General features: G+C 47.2%; 1 protein-coding gene across 2 annotated transcripts in view; it reads left to right on the plus strand.

Moving 5' to 3' along the window:
• The window catches only part of DYNC1H1 (dynein cytoplasmic 1 heavy chain 1), a 56,219-nt gene that overhangs the window by 15,805 nt on the left and 23,541 nt on the right, over window positions 1-16,873 (plus strand). For both annotated transcript variants that reach the window (XM_040411597.1, XM_040411596.1), the window contains exons 21-50: window positions 1,239-1,405; window positions 1,828-2,001; window positions 2,444-2,609; window positions 2,720-2,908; window positions 3,744-3,941; window positions 4,020-4,302; window positions 4,396-4,496; window positions 4,582-4,741; window positions 4,874-5,114; window positions 5,629-5,812; window positions 5,908-6,120; window positions 6,459-6,697; window positions 6,793-6,949; window positions 7,296-7,523; window positions 8,632-8,862; window positions 9,446-9,586; window positions 9,669-9,902; window positions 9,992-10,198; window positions 10,328-10,449; window positions 10,536-10,701; window positions 10,780-10,943; window positions 11,019-11,148; window positions 11,232-11,365; window positions 12,086-12,200; window positions 12,293-12,454; window positions 12,546-12,760; window positions 12,864-13,068; window positions 14,559-14,732; window positions 16,412-16,531; window positions 16,662-16,782. In XM_040411597.1, the coding sequence (XP_040267531.1) occupies window positions 1,239-1,405; window positions 1,828-2,001; window positions 2,444-2,609; window positions 2,720-2,908; window positions 3,744-3,941; window positions 4,020-4,302; window positions 4,396-4,496; window positions 4,582-4,741; window positions 4,874-5,114; window positions 5,629-5,812; window positions 5,908-6,120; window positions 6,459-6,697; window positions 6,793-6,949; window positions 7,296-7,523; window positions 8,632-8,862; window positions 9,446-9,586; window positions 9,669-9,902; window positions 9,992-10,198; window positions 10,328-10,449; window positions 10,536-10,701; window positions 10,780-10,943; window positions 11,019-11,148; window positions 11,232-11,365; window positions 12,086-12,200; window positions 12,293-12,454; window positions 12,546-12,760; window positions 12,864-13,068; window positions 14,559-14,732; window positions 16,412-16,531; window positions 16,662-16,782 (5,341 nt within the window). The remainder of the gene's footprint in view (window positions 1-1,238; window positions 1,406-1,827; window positions 2,002-2,443; window positions 2,610-2,719; window positions 2,909-3,743; window positions 3,942-4,019; window positions 4,303-4,395; window positions 4,497-4,581; window positions 4,742-4,873; window positions 5,115-5,628; window positions 5,813-5,907; window positions 6,121-6,458; window positions 6,698-6,792; window positions 6,950-7,295; window positions 7,524-8,631; window positions 8,863-9,445; window positions 9,587-9,668; window positions 9,903-9,991; window positions 10,199-10,327; window positions 10,450-10,535; window positions 10,702-10,779; window positions 10,944-11,018; window positions 11,149-11,231; window positions 11,366-12,085; window positions 12,201-12,292; window positions 12,455-12,545; window positions 12,761-12,863; window positions 13,069-14,558; window positions 14,733-16,411; window positions 16,532-16,661; window positions 16,783-16,873) is intronic.

The raw sequence follows: 16,873 nt of genomic DNA on the forward strand, positions 1-16,873 counted from the left end.
TCTTTCTCAATGAGCCAGAACTGTAATTGGTAAGAGAAGCTCCTGTTCTGAGAGGCTGTCGATCCATATATTACATGGATGGAACTTCATTTGAATAGTGCTTATATAATGGCGTACATGTATGGCACTAACGTGCATGTGGCGCGTTTACACACTGAGCTCGCTCTGTACATGGCAACTGCCAGCTGTATTATACAGCAGACACCTGGCCGCAATGCCCAGGATCGGCAATGACGCTGAATCCGGTAGTTTAACCACGCAGATGCTGCGGTCAATGGCCATCGCATCATCTGTGAAGTTAGGCAGAGGGAGGGAGCCTCCTCTGCCTTCCATTTGGAGCCCCTGCAGCGAAGTTGCAGAGCTCTGATCAGTTACCATGACAGCCCTGGGCCTTCTGAAGGTCCCTAGGCCTGTCATGGGTATTGCCATGTGCGAGGCACGGCTCAACAGGCAGTGTCTCATAATCCCATAGACCACAATAATCTATTGTGATGTATGGACAAGCAACCAGGCTCCAGCCCCTTAAATGACTAAAAGTTACTGTGGAGAAGGCAAAAAAATATATATAAAAATTCAGATCACCCTCTTTCCCAGTTTTACGTCTGAAAATTAACAAACATAACATGTATCGCCGTGTCTAAAAATGGCAGAACTATTAAAATGTAAAAATATTTCTCTTGCATGGTGAAAGCCATAACAAAAAATTAAAATCCACTATTCGCCATTTTATGTTTAATAAGCCCTCGTGGCTCTGTAGTCAGAAATATCAAAAAGTTATGGTTGTTAGAAAATGGCGATGCAAAGAAAATTTCCTTTTTTCTAAGGTTTTTATTTATCTTTTAGGTAGTAAAACAAAATGACCATACAAATTTATTATCGCAGTTAACGTACAGACTCGCAGTATAAGGACATCATGTCATTTTTAGCGCACATTGAACACTTAAATATTAAAACCCCAAAAACCTTGGTGGAATTTTTAATTTTTAATTTTTTTTTCCCAAATTCACCCCACAAAATCTCTTTCCCATTTGCCAATACGAGACATGGTGCCATTAAAAGTTACAACTGGTCTCTCAAAAAGGGCTATGTGAAAGGAAAATTAAAGGAGTTATCATTTTTGGGATGTGGGGAGTTTAAAAAAAAAAAAAAAAACAAGAATGGGGCCTGATCGTTAAGGGGATAAATTACCATCATGGATCCGCTCTTGCATCATTCATAAGTCTTATGTTCTTTATTAGGTCTTTGAAGAAGATTCCTTGAGCTGGGAAGATAAGCTCAACAGGATTATGTCCCTTTTCGATGTGTGGATCGATGTCCAGCGGCGCTGGGTTTACCTGGAAGGCATCTTTACTGGCAGCGCTGACATCAAACACCTGCTTCCTGTGGAGACGCAGCGTTTCCAGAGGTATGTCCATTTTTTATTTTTTTATATTTTTTTTTTCCTTTTTTATTTGCATTTTTCCTCTGGATTCATGGCTGATACTCAGGTTACTGCTGCGGATGTGCCAGCAGATCTGCATGAAGATTAGCCTTTTCTGACCGGAATCCGCAATGGGAATGATAATGCTCATTCTCACCGATTTGTTTTTATCTCGCTGCAGTGCCAACGCAGATCCGCACTGATTTCTTTCACAAATGTATGGGATATAGGACACCCCATTCATTTGCATTGGATGCGGAGACTGCGCAGATTTGATGAGGATTTAAGTGCAGAATCTGCTCCGAAATCTTCACCAAATCCTGAACGCATGAACAAGCCCTTATAAGACCGATGAATCTCTGCAATGATCAAGTCTCTGAATGTATAGCGCTGTTTTGTTATTGCAGCATCAGCACAGAATTTGTGTCACTGATGAAGAAGGTCACAAAGTCTCCTCTCGTCATGGACGTTCTGAACATCCAAGGAGTGCAAAGATCTCTGGAAAGATTGGCTGATTTACTGGGCAAAATCCAGAAAGCTCTTGGAGAATATCTGGAAAGGGAGCGTTCCTCATTCCCACGGTGAGTTCTGAGGCTGTGGTTACCATAACCTTTTCAGATTTTGACCTATACAATTTGGAGTGAATCATTTCATAAGTTATAAATGGCATGGTCCTTTTTAATAAAGGGGCGTTCCCATAAAAGATTGTATGTGACTTCCTCCTCCTTAGGGGGCTGACCGCTCTGCGAGAAAAGAGCGGTGCGGTGCACTGCCCCCTATTCCCAGTAGAAAGGAGGCAAAGTTCTCATTCATGGGGACTGACATGTGGCTACTTTTCTTAAGACTAGCCGCCCATTGGCCAAACCTCTTAGAATCTGACGTTCATGATCAGCACGCCATACATTATTTGTTAGAAAAACTGTTGATTTGCGAGTGCAGAAATCTAGATTGGTCTGAGACTGTGCCTTCATACATGGTCTGTCTGTCTTAATATTTTTGGCTTCTCTCTGACCCATGTTTTAGATTCTACTTCGTCGGTGATGAAGATCTTCTGGAGATCATCGGAAACAGTAAAAATGTCGCCAAACTGCAGAAACACTTCAAGAAGATGTTTGCTGGTGTGTCCAGCATCATCCTGAATGAAGACAGTTCTGTTGTGCTGGGAATCTCCTCACGGGAAGGAGAGGAGGTAAAGATTACACTGACGTGCATGAAGACGGCGGAATCTTCTACTCGCAGGGCGTATTAGAAGAGATTTAACTATTAAATACATCCTGTGATCTTTGTGTGTATTTACAGGTGTTCTTCAAGACTCCAGTGTCCATCATCGAGCATCCAAAGATCAATGAGTGGCTTACTCTGGTGGAGAAAGAAATGAGAGTCACTCTGGCTAAACTGCTGGCCGAGTCGGTGACTGAAATTGAGATCTTCGGGAAGTCCACAGCCATCGATCCTGCCACGTACATCTCCTGGATTGACAAGTACCAGGTAAATCTCGCTTCTGGTGGTAGCCATGGTCCATGCTCAGAGCTGCTCGAAGATGCAGTCCTATGTTGTCTTCTAGACACTAATATCCAGTGCAGGAGTCAAAACTGTCAAGGGTGATTATATAGTGCTAGGTCGATATGGGAACCTAAAAGACAGCAGGATACTCTGTCTCCTAGTGTATGGATATAAGCAACACGGACCATGGCCACCTCATCTTGCAGTTCAGGAGCAGTATATTTAGAAAATACTTAAAGGGGTATTCCCATCACAATGATCACTGTTAAATCTCTATGATTTGACAGTGGTCATTTTTCTAAATACATTTTATTACCCAATTCCCACCCTTTTTGAGAAAATAAGTCCCCTCTTACCTGATTGTTGTCTCCCCTGGTTACGGCCACCTCTCCTGTTGAATCCTGCCGCGCTTGCGCAGAAGACTGAAGATTCTCGCCAGGCCATGCAATGTCCTGAACGCGCATGCGCCTTGATGACTTCTTCCTGGCCAGTATAGTACAGAGCCGCGAACGCGCACGCCGCCTCTGTACTATGCCCGGCCGGGAGAAAAACATTAGTCTTCTGCGCAAGCGCGGCCTGGCCGGGAGAAGACGTCAATCAAGCACCGCCGAATCCAGGAAGTGAACGTCGCGCTGGACGAAGGTAAGTATGAAAACTGAAGATGGGAATACCCCTTTTAATTGTGCACACACCTGCTTTATATGCAAGTACAATATATAGGTATTGATGGACATACAGATCTTGTGTTTTTTTAATTTATTTGTTTGTTTTTTAACTGTATAGCACTTGACATGTATTTTTTTTATTTTTTTTCCCATAGGCTCAGCTTGTGGTCCTCTCGGCTCAGATTGCCTGGTCTGAGAATGTGGAGTCTGCTCTCAACAACATGTCCAATGGAGGAGGTGACTCCAAACCCATGCAGGGTGTGATGGTCAACGTGGAGGCCACACTGAACGTCTTGGCGGATTCTGTGCTGATGGAGCAGCCACCCCTGCGAAGGAGGAAACTGGAACACTTGGTAACTGTTAACTTCTCTTTAATCTGATGAATTCTTATGTCGCTATGTGTCGTAGCTAATGACTGTACTGCTCCACAGATCACAGAACTGGTGCACCAGAGAGATGTCACCAGATCGCTCATGAAACTCCGAGTTGACAACTCCAAGTCATTCGAGTGGCTGAGCCAGATGAGGTTCTACTTTGATCCCAAGCAGACTGATGTTCTGCAGCAGCTTTCCATCCAGATGGCAAATGCAAAATTTAACTATGGCTTTGAATACCTGGGTGTCCAGGATAAACTTGTGCAAACCCCTCTGACTGACCGCTGTTACCTGACCATGACCCAGGCTCTGGAGGCCAGACTTGGAGGGTCACCTTTTGGTAAGTACATTTCCCATTATTAGAACGCTGACATTAATAAGTCTGTATCGGTCTATAGGGTGCGACGGTGTTAATTGTGGATATGCTTAACAGGCCCTGCAGGTACTGGGAAGACAGAATCTGTCAAAGCCCTTGGACACCAACTTGGCCGATTTGTGCTGGTTTTCAACTGTGACGAAACCTTTGACTTCCAGGTAAAGGAATTTTTGAAAGCTGTCATGCCGATCCCATGTCTCCATGATGGTATTCCCTGGACCATCCTCTTTCTCTATCTTTCAGGCCATGGGTCGCATTTTTGTGGGTCTGTGCCAGGTCGGAGCTTGGGGATGTTTCGACGAATTCAACAGATTGGAGGAACGCATGTTGTCGGCGGTTTCTCAGCAGGTGCAGTGCATCCAGGAGGCTCTAAGGGAACACTCCGATCCAAACAGAGACAAAAGTAAGTGTTGGCAAACTTTGGTGCCAGAATTAAAAGGGGTATTCTGGGTAACCTGTTGCGCAGTAAGGAAACCTCTTTGTCGGCAATGAAGATCATACCTTGTTAGATAACGGTCGTTCTGTTGTCTTTCAGCTCTCACAGTTACCTGTGAACTGCTCAACAAACAAGTGAAAGTCAGCCCTGACATGGCTATCTTCATCACCATGAACCCTGGTTATGCCGGAAGATCCAACCTGCCTGACAACTTGAAGAAACTGTTCCGCAGCTTGGCCATGACAAAACCTGACCGTCAGCTCATTGCACAGGTCATGTTGTACTCTCAAGGCTTCCGGACGGCCGAAGTGCTGGCCAACAAAATTGTGCCATTTTTCAAGTGAGTAAATGTGGATATACTTTGATGTCTCTGCTGTAATGTAAGATGACATATGGACAGCCAATCATTAGGCTAGGTTTTCCATGTTGCAGTGGTTACTTGGGTTCTTGTGTCCAAGATCAATGTGAGTCACTTAAACTTGCTCCACAACCAGTTATGCTTCCCTGTTCTCGCCCAGTACGACCCTGCTGCAACATGGAGTCCCAACCTTAGACTTTAAATCAGTCATTAAACATCTCATCACCTGTCCGGTCTATGTAGTATTAACTACTTTCTTGCAGGTTTGGGATCATGTGAAGCTCAAAATGTTACGGTTATACCGTATAGCCCCTACCACAAATGGGCTGATGCCTAGTAAAATGTTGACTTTTCCCCTGTAGACCCAAAGTCAGTATATGGAGAGATATATACTGGCTTGGGGTCTGCAGTTTTTGGTAATATTAGCCATTTTGGTGGCTAGATTTTAGGACACCTTTTATAGATGAACCACTCATTATAATTCTTTTTCCTGAAGATTGTGTGATGAACAGCTGTCCTCTCAGAGCCACTATGACTTTGGTCTGCGAGCCCTGAAGAGCGTCTTGGTGAGTGCCGGCAATGTCAAGAGAGAGCGCATTCAGAAAATCAAGAAGGAGAAGGAAGAACGCGGAGAAGCCGTTGACGAAGGAGAAGTTGCCGAGTACCTTCCTGAGCAAGAAGTACGATCATTTATCCCCAGTTTCATGGAATTGCCAGCTTGACTAAATATTCATGTAGGTGACAGAGACTTAACACTCCTCTTCTTCTTGTGCAGATCCTGATCCAAAGTGTCTGTGAGACCATGGTTCCCAAGCTGGTTGCAGAAGACATCCCTCTGCTCTTCTCTCTGTTGTCTGATGTGTTCCCTGGAGTTCAGTACCACCGCGGTGAAATGACTGCTCTTCGAGAGGAGCTGAAGAAGGTGTGCCAGGAGATGTACCTGACTTACGGAGACAGAGAAGAAGTTGGTGGAATGTGGGTGGAGAAGGTACTAGATCCGTGTTTCTAGATGTCCGTAAATGGTTCCTTTTATTTCCAACCACTAGGAGTCCCACTGATCTCGATTAATTAGGGACCCTTGTCTATGTACCTGCGAGAGACTTTGCGGTCTCCAGCTGTCTTATAGAGAATGGATGGAGTGGCATGGCACATGCTTCATCTGCAGCTCCGTTCATTTTGGAGGTCCTGTGGTGAATAGGGTGCTCGTTCTCTTAATCAGTAGTGGTCCCAGTGGTCTGACCCCCATCAAACTTTTCCTGTTGATATAACTGGAATACCCCTTTAACCTGCAATGTAATTAAGCATTCCATGTTTATTTTCATGTAGGTCCTTCAGCTTTATCAGATCACCCAAATCAACCATGGCCTGATGATGGTCGGACCCTCAGGCAGTGGCAAGTCCATGGCATGGCGAGTGCTGCTGAAAGCTTTAGAAAGACTGGAGGGAGTGGAAGGTGTTGCTCACATCATTGATCCTAAAGCAATCAGCAAAGACCATCTGTACGGTACCCTGGATCCAAACACCCGAGAATGGACAGACGGCTTGTTCACCCACGTTCTCAGGAAGTGAGTTTATTGCCAACACCACACGGCAGCCTCGTTACTGCAGCTGTAGATTCTGATGAGCTCAAACCTGTTCCTTAAACTTCTTTTGCCCACAGGATCATTGACAATGTCCGTGGGGAGCTTCAGAAGCGCCAATGGATCATCTTCGATGGTGACGTAGATCCTGAATGGGTTGAGAACTTGAACTCCGTCTTGGATGATAACAAACTGCTCACACTTCCCAATGGAGAGCGTCTCAGCCTGCCTCCCAACGTAATTTTCTAATTATTCTAGTTTTTACATTCAAAGGGGTCATGATTTTTCTCCAAAGGAGGTTAGAGTTTTCCCACCATATGTGAAATAGGTATGCTTGAAGAGATCTGATCAGTGGAGCCCCAAACATTCGTCTTGGCTGTTTTCATATCCTATTTGCTTTAATGGAGGGGGAGAAACGGCGCACACCTTTTTGTTTTTTCCCAGCAGTCAAGCCCCCACTGATCATTATTTTTTATTTTTTTGCACATGTAATCTAAATGAAAAGACTAACCGATTTAGAACACAGATATATCTGCACTAACATTGGTACAGGCCACTAACCAGGTCTGTCTTCTCATCCTAGGTCCGCATCATGTTTGAAGTCCAGGACCTGAAATATGCCACTTTGGCCACTGTGTCTAGATGCGGCATGGTCTGGTTCAGCGAGGACGTTCTGAGCACAGACATGATCTTCAACAACTTCCTGGCCAGGGTGCGTAGTATCCCACTTGATGAAGGTGAAGATGAAGCTCAACGTATGAGGAAAGGCAAAGAGGATGAAGGGGATGAGTCCGCATCTCCTATGCTGCAGGTACCTGTCCCATCTACCAGATCATCCAAGGGTTCATCTGAACACAGGCTGACCAAACTTGTTTCTGTAATATCCCATATATTAAAGGGGTTCTCCGGTCCAAATCTAATTGCTGGCTAAATCTAACCTGTGGAGAGAAGGTTAGTGGCTTTATACTTGCCTTCCACAGTGCAGCCAGTTTGGAGATCCACCTCCCGGTCACGTGGTCCCTCCTGATGGATTTTCTATCTTCCGGCCAAAGTCCGTCTTCTCTTCCTTTCTCCAGTAGGAGACGGATCGCCACGAGTGACGTCACCGCCTCCTGCCGAAGAAAGCGCCGTCCGGCAGTCTTCACAGCGCACTAGGCTGAATGCTAGTGCGCATGTGCAGGAACACCGGCCGGCCGTCAGTCTCTGTATCGTAAAGCTTCTATGTGAAGCCTGTACTGACTCCTGCACAGCGTGATGTAAGCGCTGTGCAGGAGTGACAGCATAGCGATCAGCCACAGAGGCTGATCGCTATACTGTGCATGTCACAGTGGGCACTGGATGGCACACAGGGGGCACTGGATGGCTGCGCTGTGAACGTCATTGTTATGGGCACTGAGTATAAGTGATAAGGCTCGTGGATCCACTAAATAAGGTTACTGTCCGTGTGCAGTCCCATTGAGTTCTATGGGTTTTAGATCTGCATTATGAGGACCAGAATAGGACATGCTCTCTTTCACAGAACTGACATACGGCTGTGGAAAGCACATGGACGTCATCAGTGTGTTTTTTACATCCGTTTGTCAGTTCCAGTTAGGATAGAACAGGCCAGCCTGTGACTCGTCTCTGTGCAGTACATCCAGGCTTGGGTAGCAATAAAGTTATGTATTCAACAAAACAAGGAGGGGAGAAAGTAAACAGATCTGCCAGGATAGTCTGATGTCTTCCGGGGGAGGAAGGAAAGTTCAGACCTGAAAAAACAGGTATTGGGGGCATATGTATGCATGGTGAGGGGTGTTAGGAGCACATAGGAAGCATTTTGATTTTGGGACCGGACAACCTCTTTAATCTTTATTATGGGGTACTCCATGTAACCCCTTTACTCTAGTTTCCCGAAACATTTGCACCTTTTTGTTTTAAAGATCCAGCGAGATGCAGCGACAGTTCTGCAGCCGTACTTCACATCCAGTGGACTGGTGATCAAAGCTCTGGAGCACGCCTTCAAACTGGAGCACATCATGGACCTGACCCGCCTGCGATGCTTGGGTTCTCTGTTCTCCATGCTGCACCAAGCCTGTCGTAACATCGCCCAGTACAACGCGAATCACCCAGATTTCCCCATGCCAATTGACCAGTTAGAGCGCTACATACAGGTAAGGGGTTTACGAGCGATAAATTAAAGGGAATTTGTCGGCTCTCCTGATGTATGTTCTAGTGAATGGTTGCATTTCCCATGAAATAACACATTTGGAGAGTCTGTGTCTTGATACTCCTCTGTTATTCTTCATGCAAGTTATGAATACTCTGACAACCGGGTGTTACTTCCCTTGTCAGTGGTTGTTCCTGGACACAGCACTGATTGGACAGGGTCAGGGCATTGCCCCGTAGTGCCACATGCTACTAAGCCACACCCACGGCATCCAATGGCCGCATGGCGATGCAGCCACTGACTGCCGCTGATGGGCTTCGCTTGATTGCATGTGGCCAGCCGGGCCTTCAGGTCCTACCGTCAGACAGCTGTGACGAGCCCCATTGATCAAGTGCCAACACCCAGTTGTAAGTTCATTCGTAACTTTTTTTTTTTTTCCCAGGAGGAATAACAGAGGGAACAGTGTAATGCTGTGTTATAGGAAAATATTTTTCTGGGAGCGTAATTAAGTCATTGTAAAATTTTTACTGCTTTGCTTGGTTTGAACTGATATTTAATTTGGTATCTGTATACCTTTTTTTCCACAGCGATATCTCATCTACGCCGTATTGTGGTCGTTCTCTGGAGATGGCCGTCTGAAAATGCGGGCAGAACTTGGAGAGTACATCAGGAGGATCACCACTATTCCACTGCCAAGTGCACCCAACATCCCCATCATTGACTACGAGGTATGAGGCTGCTTTATATTCATGGAGGATCTAATGGTTCTTTCCATATGGCTATTGCTTTAACACTGCTGCCAATCTCTAGGTTTCCATTACTGGCGAGTGGCTTCCTTGGCAATGCAAAGTTCCTCAAATTGAAGTTGAAACTCACAAAGTGGCAGCACCTGATGTTGTTGTGCCCACTCTGGATACAGTGCGGCATGAGGCGCTCCTCTACACATGGCTGGCCGAACACAAACCTCTCGTCCTTTGTGGTCCTCCTGGTTCAGGAAAGACCATGACGCTCTTCAGTGCTTTGAGGGCTCTGCCTGACATGGAGGTAAAGTTGATATCTTTTTATTATACTCTTGACTCCTGACTCAGAATTTCTCATTGCCTTAAAATCCGGTTACTCTGTCTCTCTTGTAGGTCGTTGGCTTGAACTTCTCCAGTGCCACCACTCCAGAGTTGCTTCTGAAAACCTTCGATCACTACTGTGAGTACCGGCGAACACCGAACGGTGTGGTCCTGGCACCTGTGCAACTTGGGAAATGGCTGGTACTGTTCTGTGATGAAATCAACTTGCCGGATATGGACAAATATGGCACCCAGAGGGTCATCTCCTTCATCAGACAGGTGCGTATATCATGGTGTGCTATAGAGTTATGTGGTGTCACAAAACCTACTGGTCTAGGGAGGATATGCTGCTTGTATGATGCAGGCTGAAAAGCCTTGCATCTGACATTATGTGATATCTTTGCACAGATGGTGGAGCATGGAGGTTTCTACAGGACATCTGATCAAACCTGGGTGAAACTAGAAAGAATTCAGTTTGTTGGAGCTTGCAACCCCCCTACCGATCCTGGAAGAAAGCCTCTTACCCACAGGTAGGTGACAATTCTGAGCTTTTTCTCTTCTGCCTGGCTCTTCTCTTGAAGCTCATTTGGTGTAACCTGGGTTAATTACCATGTAGGTTCTTGCGCCATGTTCCTGTGGTGTATGTTGACTATCCAGGACCTGCATCATTGACCCAGATCTATGGTACCTTTAACCGTGCAATGCTGAGGCTCATTCCAGCACTCCGCACATATGCAGAACCGCTCACTGCTGCTATGGTTGAGTTCTACACCATGTCGCAGGTAGGTAGTGTAGAGTAATCTGATCTTCTCACCGTGTGTTTCCATGAAGCTGCACTGCATCATTATCTCTGATTGCAGGAGAGATTTACTCAGGACACCCAGCCCCACTACATCTACTCTCCCCGTGAAATGACGCGGTGGGTGAGGGGCATATTCGAAGCCTTGCGGCCACTTGAGACCCTGGCTGTGGAAGGACTAATCAGAATTTGGGCCCACGAAGCCCTTCGGCTCTTCCAGGACAGGTAAGTTTGTGCTGTATGGCAAACGCACTACCTCGTTCAGTATGGTCCTATAGAGATGTCTCTCTCGTATGTCAGGCTTGTTGAAGATGAAGAGAGGCGTTGGACCGATGAGAACATTGACATGGTCGCACTGAAGCACTTCCCCAATGTGGAGAAGGAGAAGGCATTGAACAGGCCCATCCTGTACAGCAACTGGTTGTCCAAGGTATTGCCAGATGACACGGATTTCACCCTGGAGATGTAGTACTCGAGTGGCTCTTTTCCACTACATTTCTATTGTTCTTGCAGGATTACATCCCTGTGGATCAGGAGGAGCTGAGGGACTATGTAAAAGCTCGCCTCAAAGTTTTCTACGAGGAAGAACTGGATGTGCCACTCGTTCTGTTCAACGAAGTCCTGGACCATGTCCTAAGAATTGACAGGTAATGTAACTAAATAGTGCTGCATATATTTAGTAGTTTGGGCAAAATATCACACGGATTCCAAGACATCAGCTACAAAATGACTTACTGGTTCAGTGTCCCGATATACTCGTCAGTAAAGATTGCTTAACCTCTGCTCTCTAAGGCTGTGTTCACATCATGCTATGTGTACATATTGAGCGTATGCATCGGGGAAGCCCTGCACTGAAGCCTAAGGATACACTGTAAAGTGTAACCTTTGCTATGTCATACTGACTTATCAAATATTTTGGTGGGTGTCCGAGTGCTGGGACCCCCACTGATGGCTGAAACAGAACGCTTAGACCAGTGTTTCCCAACCAGTGTGCCTCCAGCTGTTGCAACCAGCATGCCCGCACAGCCAAAGGCTGTCCGGGCATGCTGGGAGTTGTAGTTTTGCAACAGCTGGAGGCACACTGGTTGGGAAACACTGGCTTAGACACAGTGCTGTCTTGCTGCTGAAGACTGGATCAATAGAAAGTCTGAGCCTTGCTTGAGTCGGTCTCCTGCAGCAAGAGAAAGAACTGAGTTCTTCTGTTTCCTCGCCTTGATGATCAGCGAGGGTCTCAGCACTTGGACCCCCAGAATCAAAAACCTTTGATATGTCACTATAATATATCTAAAGTTTTACTTGTCATTTTTTTTTCTGGGCATCAAAATGTGTTATTTTGTAATTTATTTTTATTTTTATTTTTTTTCCAGAATTTTCCGTCAGCCACAAGGCCACTTACTGCTCATCGGTGTAAGTGGGGCAGGGAAGACCACACTGTCCCGTTTTGTCGCCTGGATGAATGGTCTGAGCGTGTATCAGATTAAGGTTGGTGCCGGTCTAATATTTGGGTCCCTGGTTGCTGACTCGTCTTCCTGGGCTTTGCCGTTTACTGTGTATCCTCCTTCCGTTTTGTGTAGGTGCACCGAAAATACACAGGGGAAGACTTTGATGAAGATCTTAGGACTGTGCTGAGACGCTCAGGATGCAAAAACGAGAAGATCGCCTTCATCATGGATGAGTCCAATGTTTTGGATTCTGGATTCCTTGAGAGAATGAACACGTTGTTGGCCAACGGAGAGGTAAAGTCCTTGTACATGACCATGGTTGGGCGAGATGTTTGGGCCACCCCACAGGCTTATGTTCTGTTTTCTCTTCCTTCTTTTTATCTAGGTTCCCGGTTTGTTTGAAGGGGATGAGTATTCCACACTGATGACTCAATGCAAGGAGGGAGCCCAGAAGGAAGGACTAATGCTGGACTCGCATGAAGAGCTGTACAAGTGGTTCACCAGCCAGGTCATACGCAATCTCCATGTTGTCTTCACCATGAACCCATCTTCAGAAGGTTTGAAGGACAGAGCAGCAACCTCCCCTGCTCTGTTCAACAGGTTTGTTGACTCAAGATGATGACCCCAAGATGTCGGGGCAGATTACCAGTTTGCAAGGTTTTTTTTATTTAAATTTTTTTATTTTTTTTGTATTCTTTGCTAGGTGCGTGCTCAACTGGTTTGGTGATTGGTCAACAGAAGCACTCTACCAAGTTGGAAAGGAGTTCACAAGTAAAATGGATCTTGAGAAACCAAACTACATTGTACCTGACTATATGCCTGTAGCCTATGACAAACTGCCCGAGCCCCCATCGCACAGGGAAGCGATTGTCAATGGCTGTGTGTTTGTTCACCTAACCCTTCACCAGGTACTTCCAAATCTGAGTGTTTTTGCATGGAGACCATACAGAGTCCCGCTGGGCATAGTCTGTAGTATAAGCTTTTCTCGTTAATGTCACTGGGGGACACCGCACCATGGTATATGCCCACCTACCACTAGGAGGCGACACTAGATATCAAATAATTTATGAAGCAGCCGCCGGCTCACTGCGCACAGTGCTTCTACTTCCAGCGGCTGCTTCGTGAATTATTATCGCAGGTCAGTGAATGTAACGGAGCATTAGATTGCATAGAAAGGGGGAATATAAATGTAATTTTAACTCCTAAGACTCCTGTGCCCAGCCTTCTGTGTCCCAGGGAAGCACGGGAGGCAGAAGCACAGCGTCTGCACAGCCTGTTACCCCTTTTCTAATAGGAGACGGATGGCCCTTAGCAACGCTCATTTAAAGAGTGCTGCTAAGGGCCATTTCAGCCCCAGTTTTCTACCAAAAAATAAACGTTTTGGCTAAATAAAGTCTATAGAAAAATTGTTACCCATCACTTTAGCAAAAAAAAAAAATGACAGTTATCCTTTTTTTTTTTCAGGCATTTTTCCTCCTGCCAGGTACCCTCATAGCCTAATTTTCTTGTTGGGTCTATCCTCTTATGGATTCTCCTCCTGCAGCATCCTTCCATATGCAGAGCGCTAGGTCGTTGCCCACAGACGTTGCTGTGCTACTCTCCCGTTTCTTTAGGAGGAGCCCTGGTTTTTTCCAGATCCTTACTTGGGCTCCTTAGTGCGCACTTGTTCAACTCTTGGTTCTTGCGCAGGACATCTGCCTTGCTCCCTATCCCACCTCGGTGGGGAGTCAGGTGTTTCCCCTTGTTCTTTCTTGGGCTTTTTTTTCCCAGCCACTTGTCCTTGGGATCCTGACTGTTTCCTATAATTTTGTTTCTTTGAAACCACTCCATGCTATGGCCTCTCCTGGTTCGGTTGGGTCATGGGGTTTTCCAGCACCTGTGCGTCCAACTTTTTGCATGAGATTTCCTTCCCACCCTCGGGGATTGCTTTGGGACTTCCCATGGTGCTGTGTCCCCCAATGACATTAACGAGAAAATTGGATTTTTGTACATACCGTAAAATCCCTTTCTCGTTCAATTCATTGGGGGACACAGATCCCACCCTTTTGTTTTCACTTCTTTTCCTGTCACCGGGCTGCTGTTCCCGTTTCCTTCCCCGGTCCAGATCCTGTTGGTTCTTCGCTTTTGTTTCTCTCTTTCCTACTGTTATTGGTACAAACTGATTAGCCTAGTGTCTGTGTAGCGGGTATAGCCCACCTTTCGATATCTAGTGTCGCCTCCTAGTGGTAGCTGGGCATATACCATGGTGCTGTGTCCCCCCAATGAATTGAACGAGAAAGGGATTTTAAAGTAAGAACAAAAATCCAATTGTCCAGTGCATGCATCAGTCCCTTAGCCTGTCAATCATCCAGCTGAACGTGGGCAAATTCCGTGGACTGACAAAAGCTTGTTCCTGCAGGCTAATACCCGTCTTGCCAAGAGAGGAGGCAGAACCATGGCGATCACTCCACGTCATTATCTGGACTTCATCAATCACTATGCAGATCTTTTTAATGAGAAGCGAAGCGAGCTGGAGGAACAGCAGATGCACTTGAATGTTGGTCTGAGGAAGATCAAAGAAACTGTGGATCAGGTTGGTGAACCCTCTTGAAAAAGCTGGGAGAAACCAAGACCATCCACCTATGGTTGTAGTTAGGGCTGAAACGATTACTCGATTAAATCGAGTAATTCGACACAAAAAAATCCTCGATGCAAATTTTTAGCATCGAAGATTCGTTTGTGTCATGTGACCACGGAGCGGGAGTGAAGCGTTTGCTATTACTCCCGCTCCGTGGTCTCCCGCGGCGCTTGGAATACTTACCTTTCCAGCAGGCGGCCTCCAGACACTCCACAGTACGTCCATGGTCCCGCGCTGCTCTGACCTCCTGACGTACGCACGCTGTGACCTTACACACTGTGTGACGTCAGGAGCAGAGCAGCGCAGAACGATGGAGTGTCCGCAGCGCCCCTGCTGGAAAGGTAAGTTGGTGAAACCGAGGGGATGGGGGCGCAACTAAGGCCAGGCGCCTGGAGTGCACAGCGTCATAGAAACCAGTGACGCTGTGCAATCCGGGTGTCAGGAGGAGCATGGGGGCAGAGCTGATGGCACAATGGGGGCAGAGCTGATGGCACAATGGGGGCAGAGCTGATGGCACAATGGGGGCAGAGCTGATGGCACAATGGGGGCAGAGCTAATGGGGCAGAGCTGATGGCACAAGGGTGAGGGAGAGCTGATGGCACAGGGTTGAGGGCGAGCTGATGGCACAGGGGTGAGGGCGAGCTGATGGCACAGGGGTGAGGGCGAGCTGATGGCACAGGGGTGAGGGCGAGCTGATGGCACAGGGGTGAGGGCGAGCTGATGGCACAGGGGTGAGGGCGAGCTGATGGCACAGGGGTGAGGGCGAGCTGATGGCACAGGGGTGAGGGCGAGCTGATGGCACAGGGGTGAGGGCGAGCTGATGGCACAGGGGTGAGGGCGAGCTGATGGCACAGGGGTGAGGGCGAGCTGATGGCACAGGGGTGAGGGCGAGCTGATGGCACAGGGGTGAGGGCGAGCTGATGGCACAGGGGTGAGGGCGAGCTGATGGCACAGGGGTGAGGGCGAGCTGATGGCACAGGGGTGAGGGCGAGCTGATGGCACTGGGGTGAGGGCGAGCTGATGGCACTGGGGTGAGGGCGAGCTGATGGCACTGGGGTGAGGGAGAGCTGATGGCACTGGGGTGAGGGAGAGCTGATGGCACTGGGGTGAGGGAGAGCTGATGGCACTGGGGTGAGGGAGAGCTGATGGCACAGGGGTGAGGGAGAGCTGATGGCACAGGGGTGAGGGAGAGCTGATGGCACAGGGGTGAGGGAGAGCTGATGGCACAGGGGTGAGGGAGAGCTGATGGCACTGGGGTGAGGGAGAGCTGATGGCACTGGGGTGAGGGAGAGCTGATGGCACTGGGGTGAGGGAGAGCTGATGGCACAGGGGTGAGGGAGAGCTGATGGCACAGGGGTGAGGGAGAGCTGATGGCACTGGGGCTGATCGCACAGTGGGGAACAAAGGGTGTTGGGGTCTAATGGCAGGGGGTCTGAGTTTTTATAAAGGAAAACAGTATTTTTTTTCTTATTAGATTACTCGATTAATCGTAAAAAATAATCGATAGAATACTCGATTACTAAAATAATCGTTTACTGCAGCCCTAGTTGTAGTGAACTATTTGGAACCCAGATTTCTAACAGAAGATCACACGATCAATGTCTGTAGGTAACCCTTTTATTTCTTGGCCTCAGGTGGAAGAATTGCGTCGTGACTTGAGGATAAAAAGCCAGGAACTGGAAGTGAAAAATGCAGCCGCAAATGACAAGCTGAAGAAGATGGTGAAGGATCAACAAGAGGCTGAAAAGAAAAAGGTAAGAGGTTATGGATGCACTTATAGGGGGTATACGGTGTACGTATCCGCTGCCCCTGTGCCCTGTCAAGGCATACTAATGTCTTACATTTGGGGTTCCCACGTGGTCTCATCGTTCGGTGTCTCCTCAGGTCATGAGTCAGGAAATCCAGGAGCAGGTTTACAAGCAGCAAGCTGTAATTGCCGACAAGCAGATGAGTGTGAAGGAGGATCTGGATCAGGTAGAGCCGGCCGTCATCGAGGCTCAGAATGGTACGTCTCATCAGTGACCATACATCAGATGCATATAGAAGCTTCCCCGGATCACAATGATCCTGCTCATAAACTCAGTCAGTACTAGGAA

Source organism: Bufo bufo, chromosome 11, assembly GCF_905171765.1.
Source record: "Bufo bufo chromosome 11, aBufBuf1.1, whole genome shotgun sequence".
Lineage (NCBI taxonomy): Eukaryota > Metazoa > Chordata > Amphibia > Anura > Bufonidae > Bufo > Bufo bufo.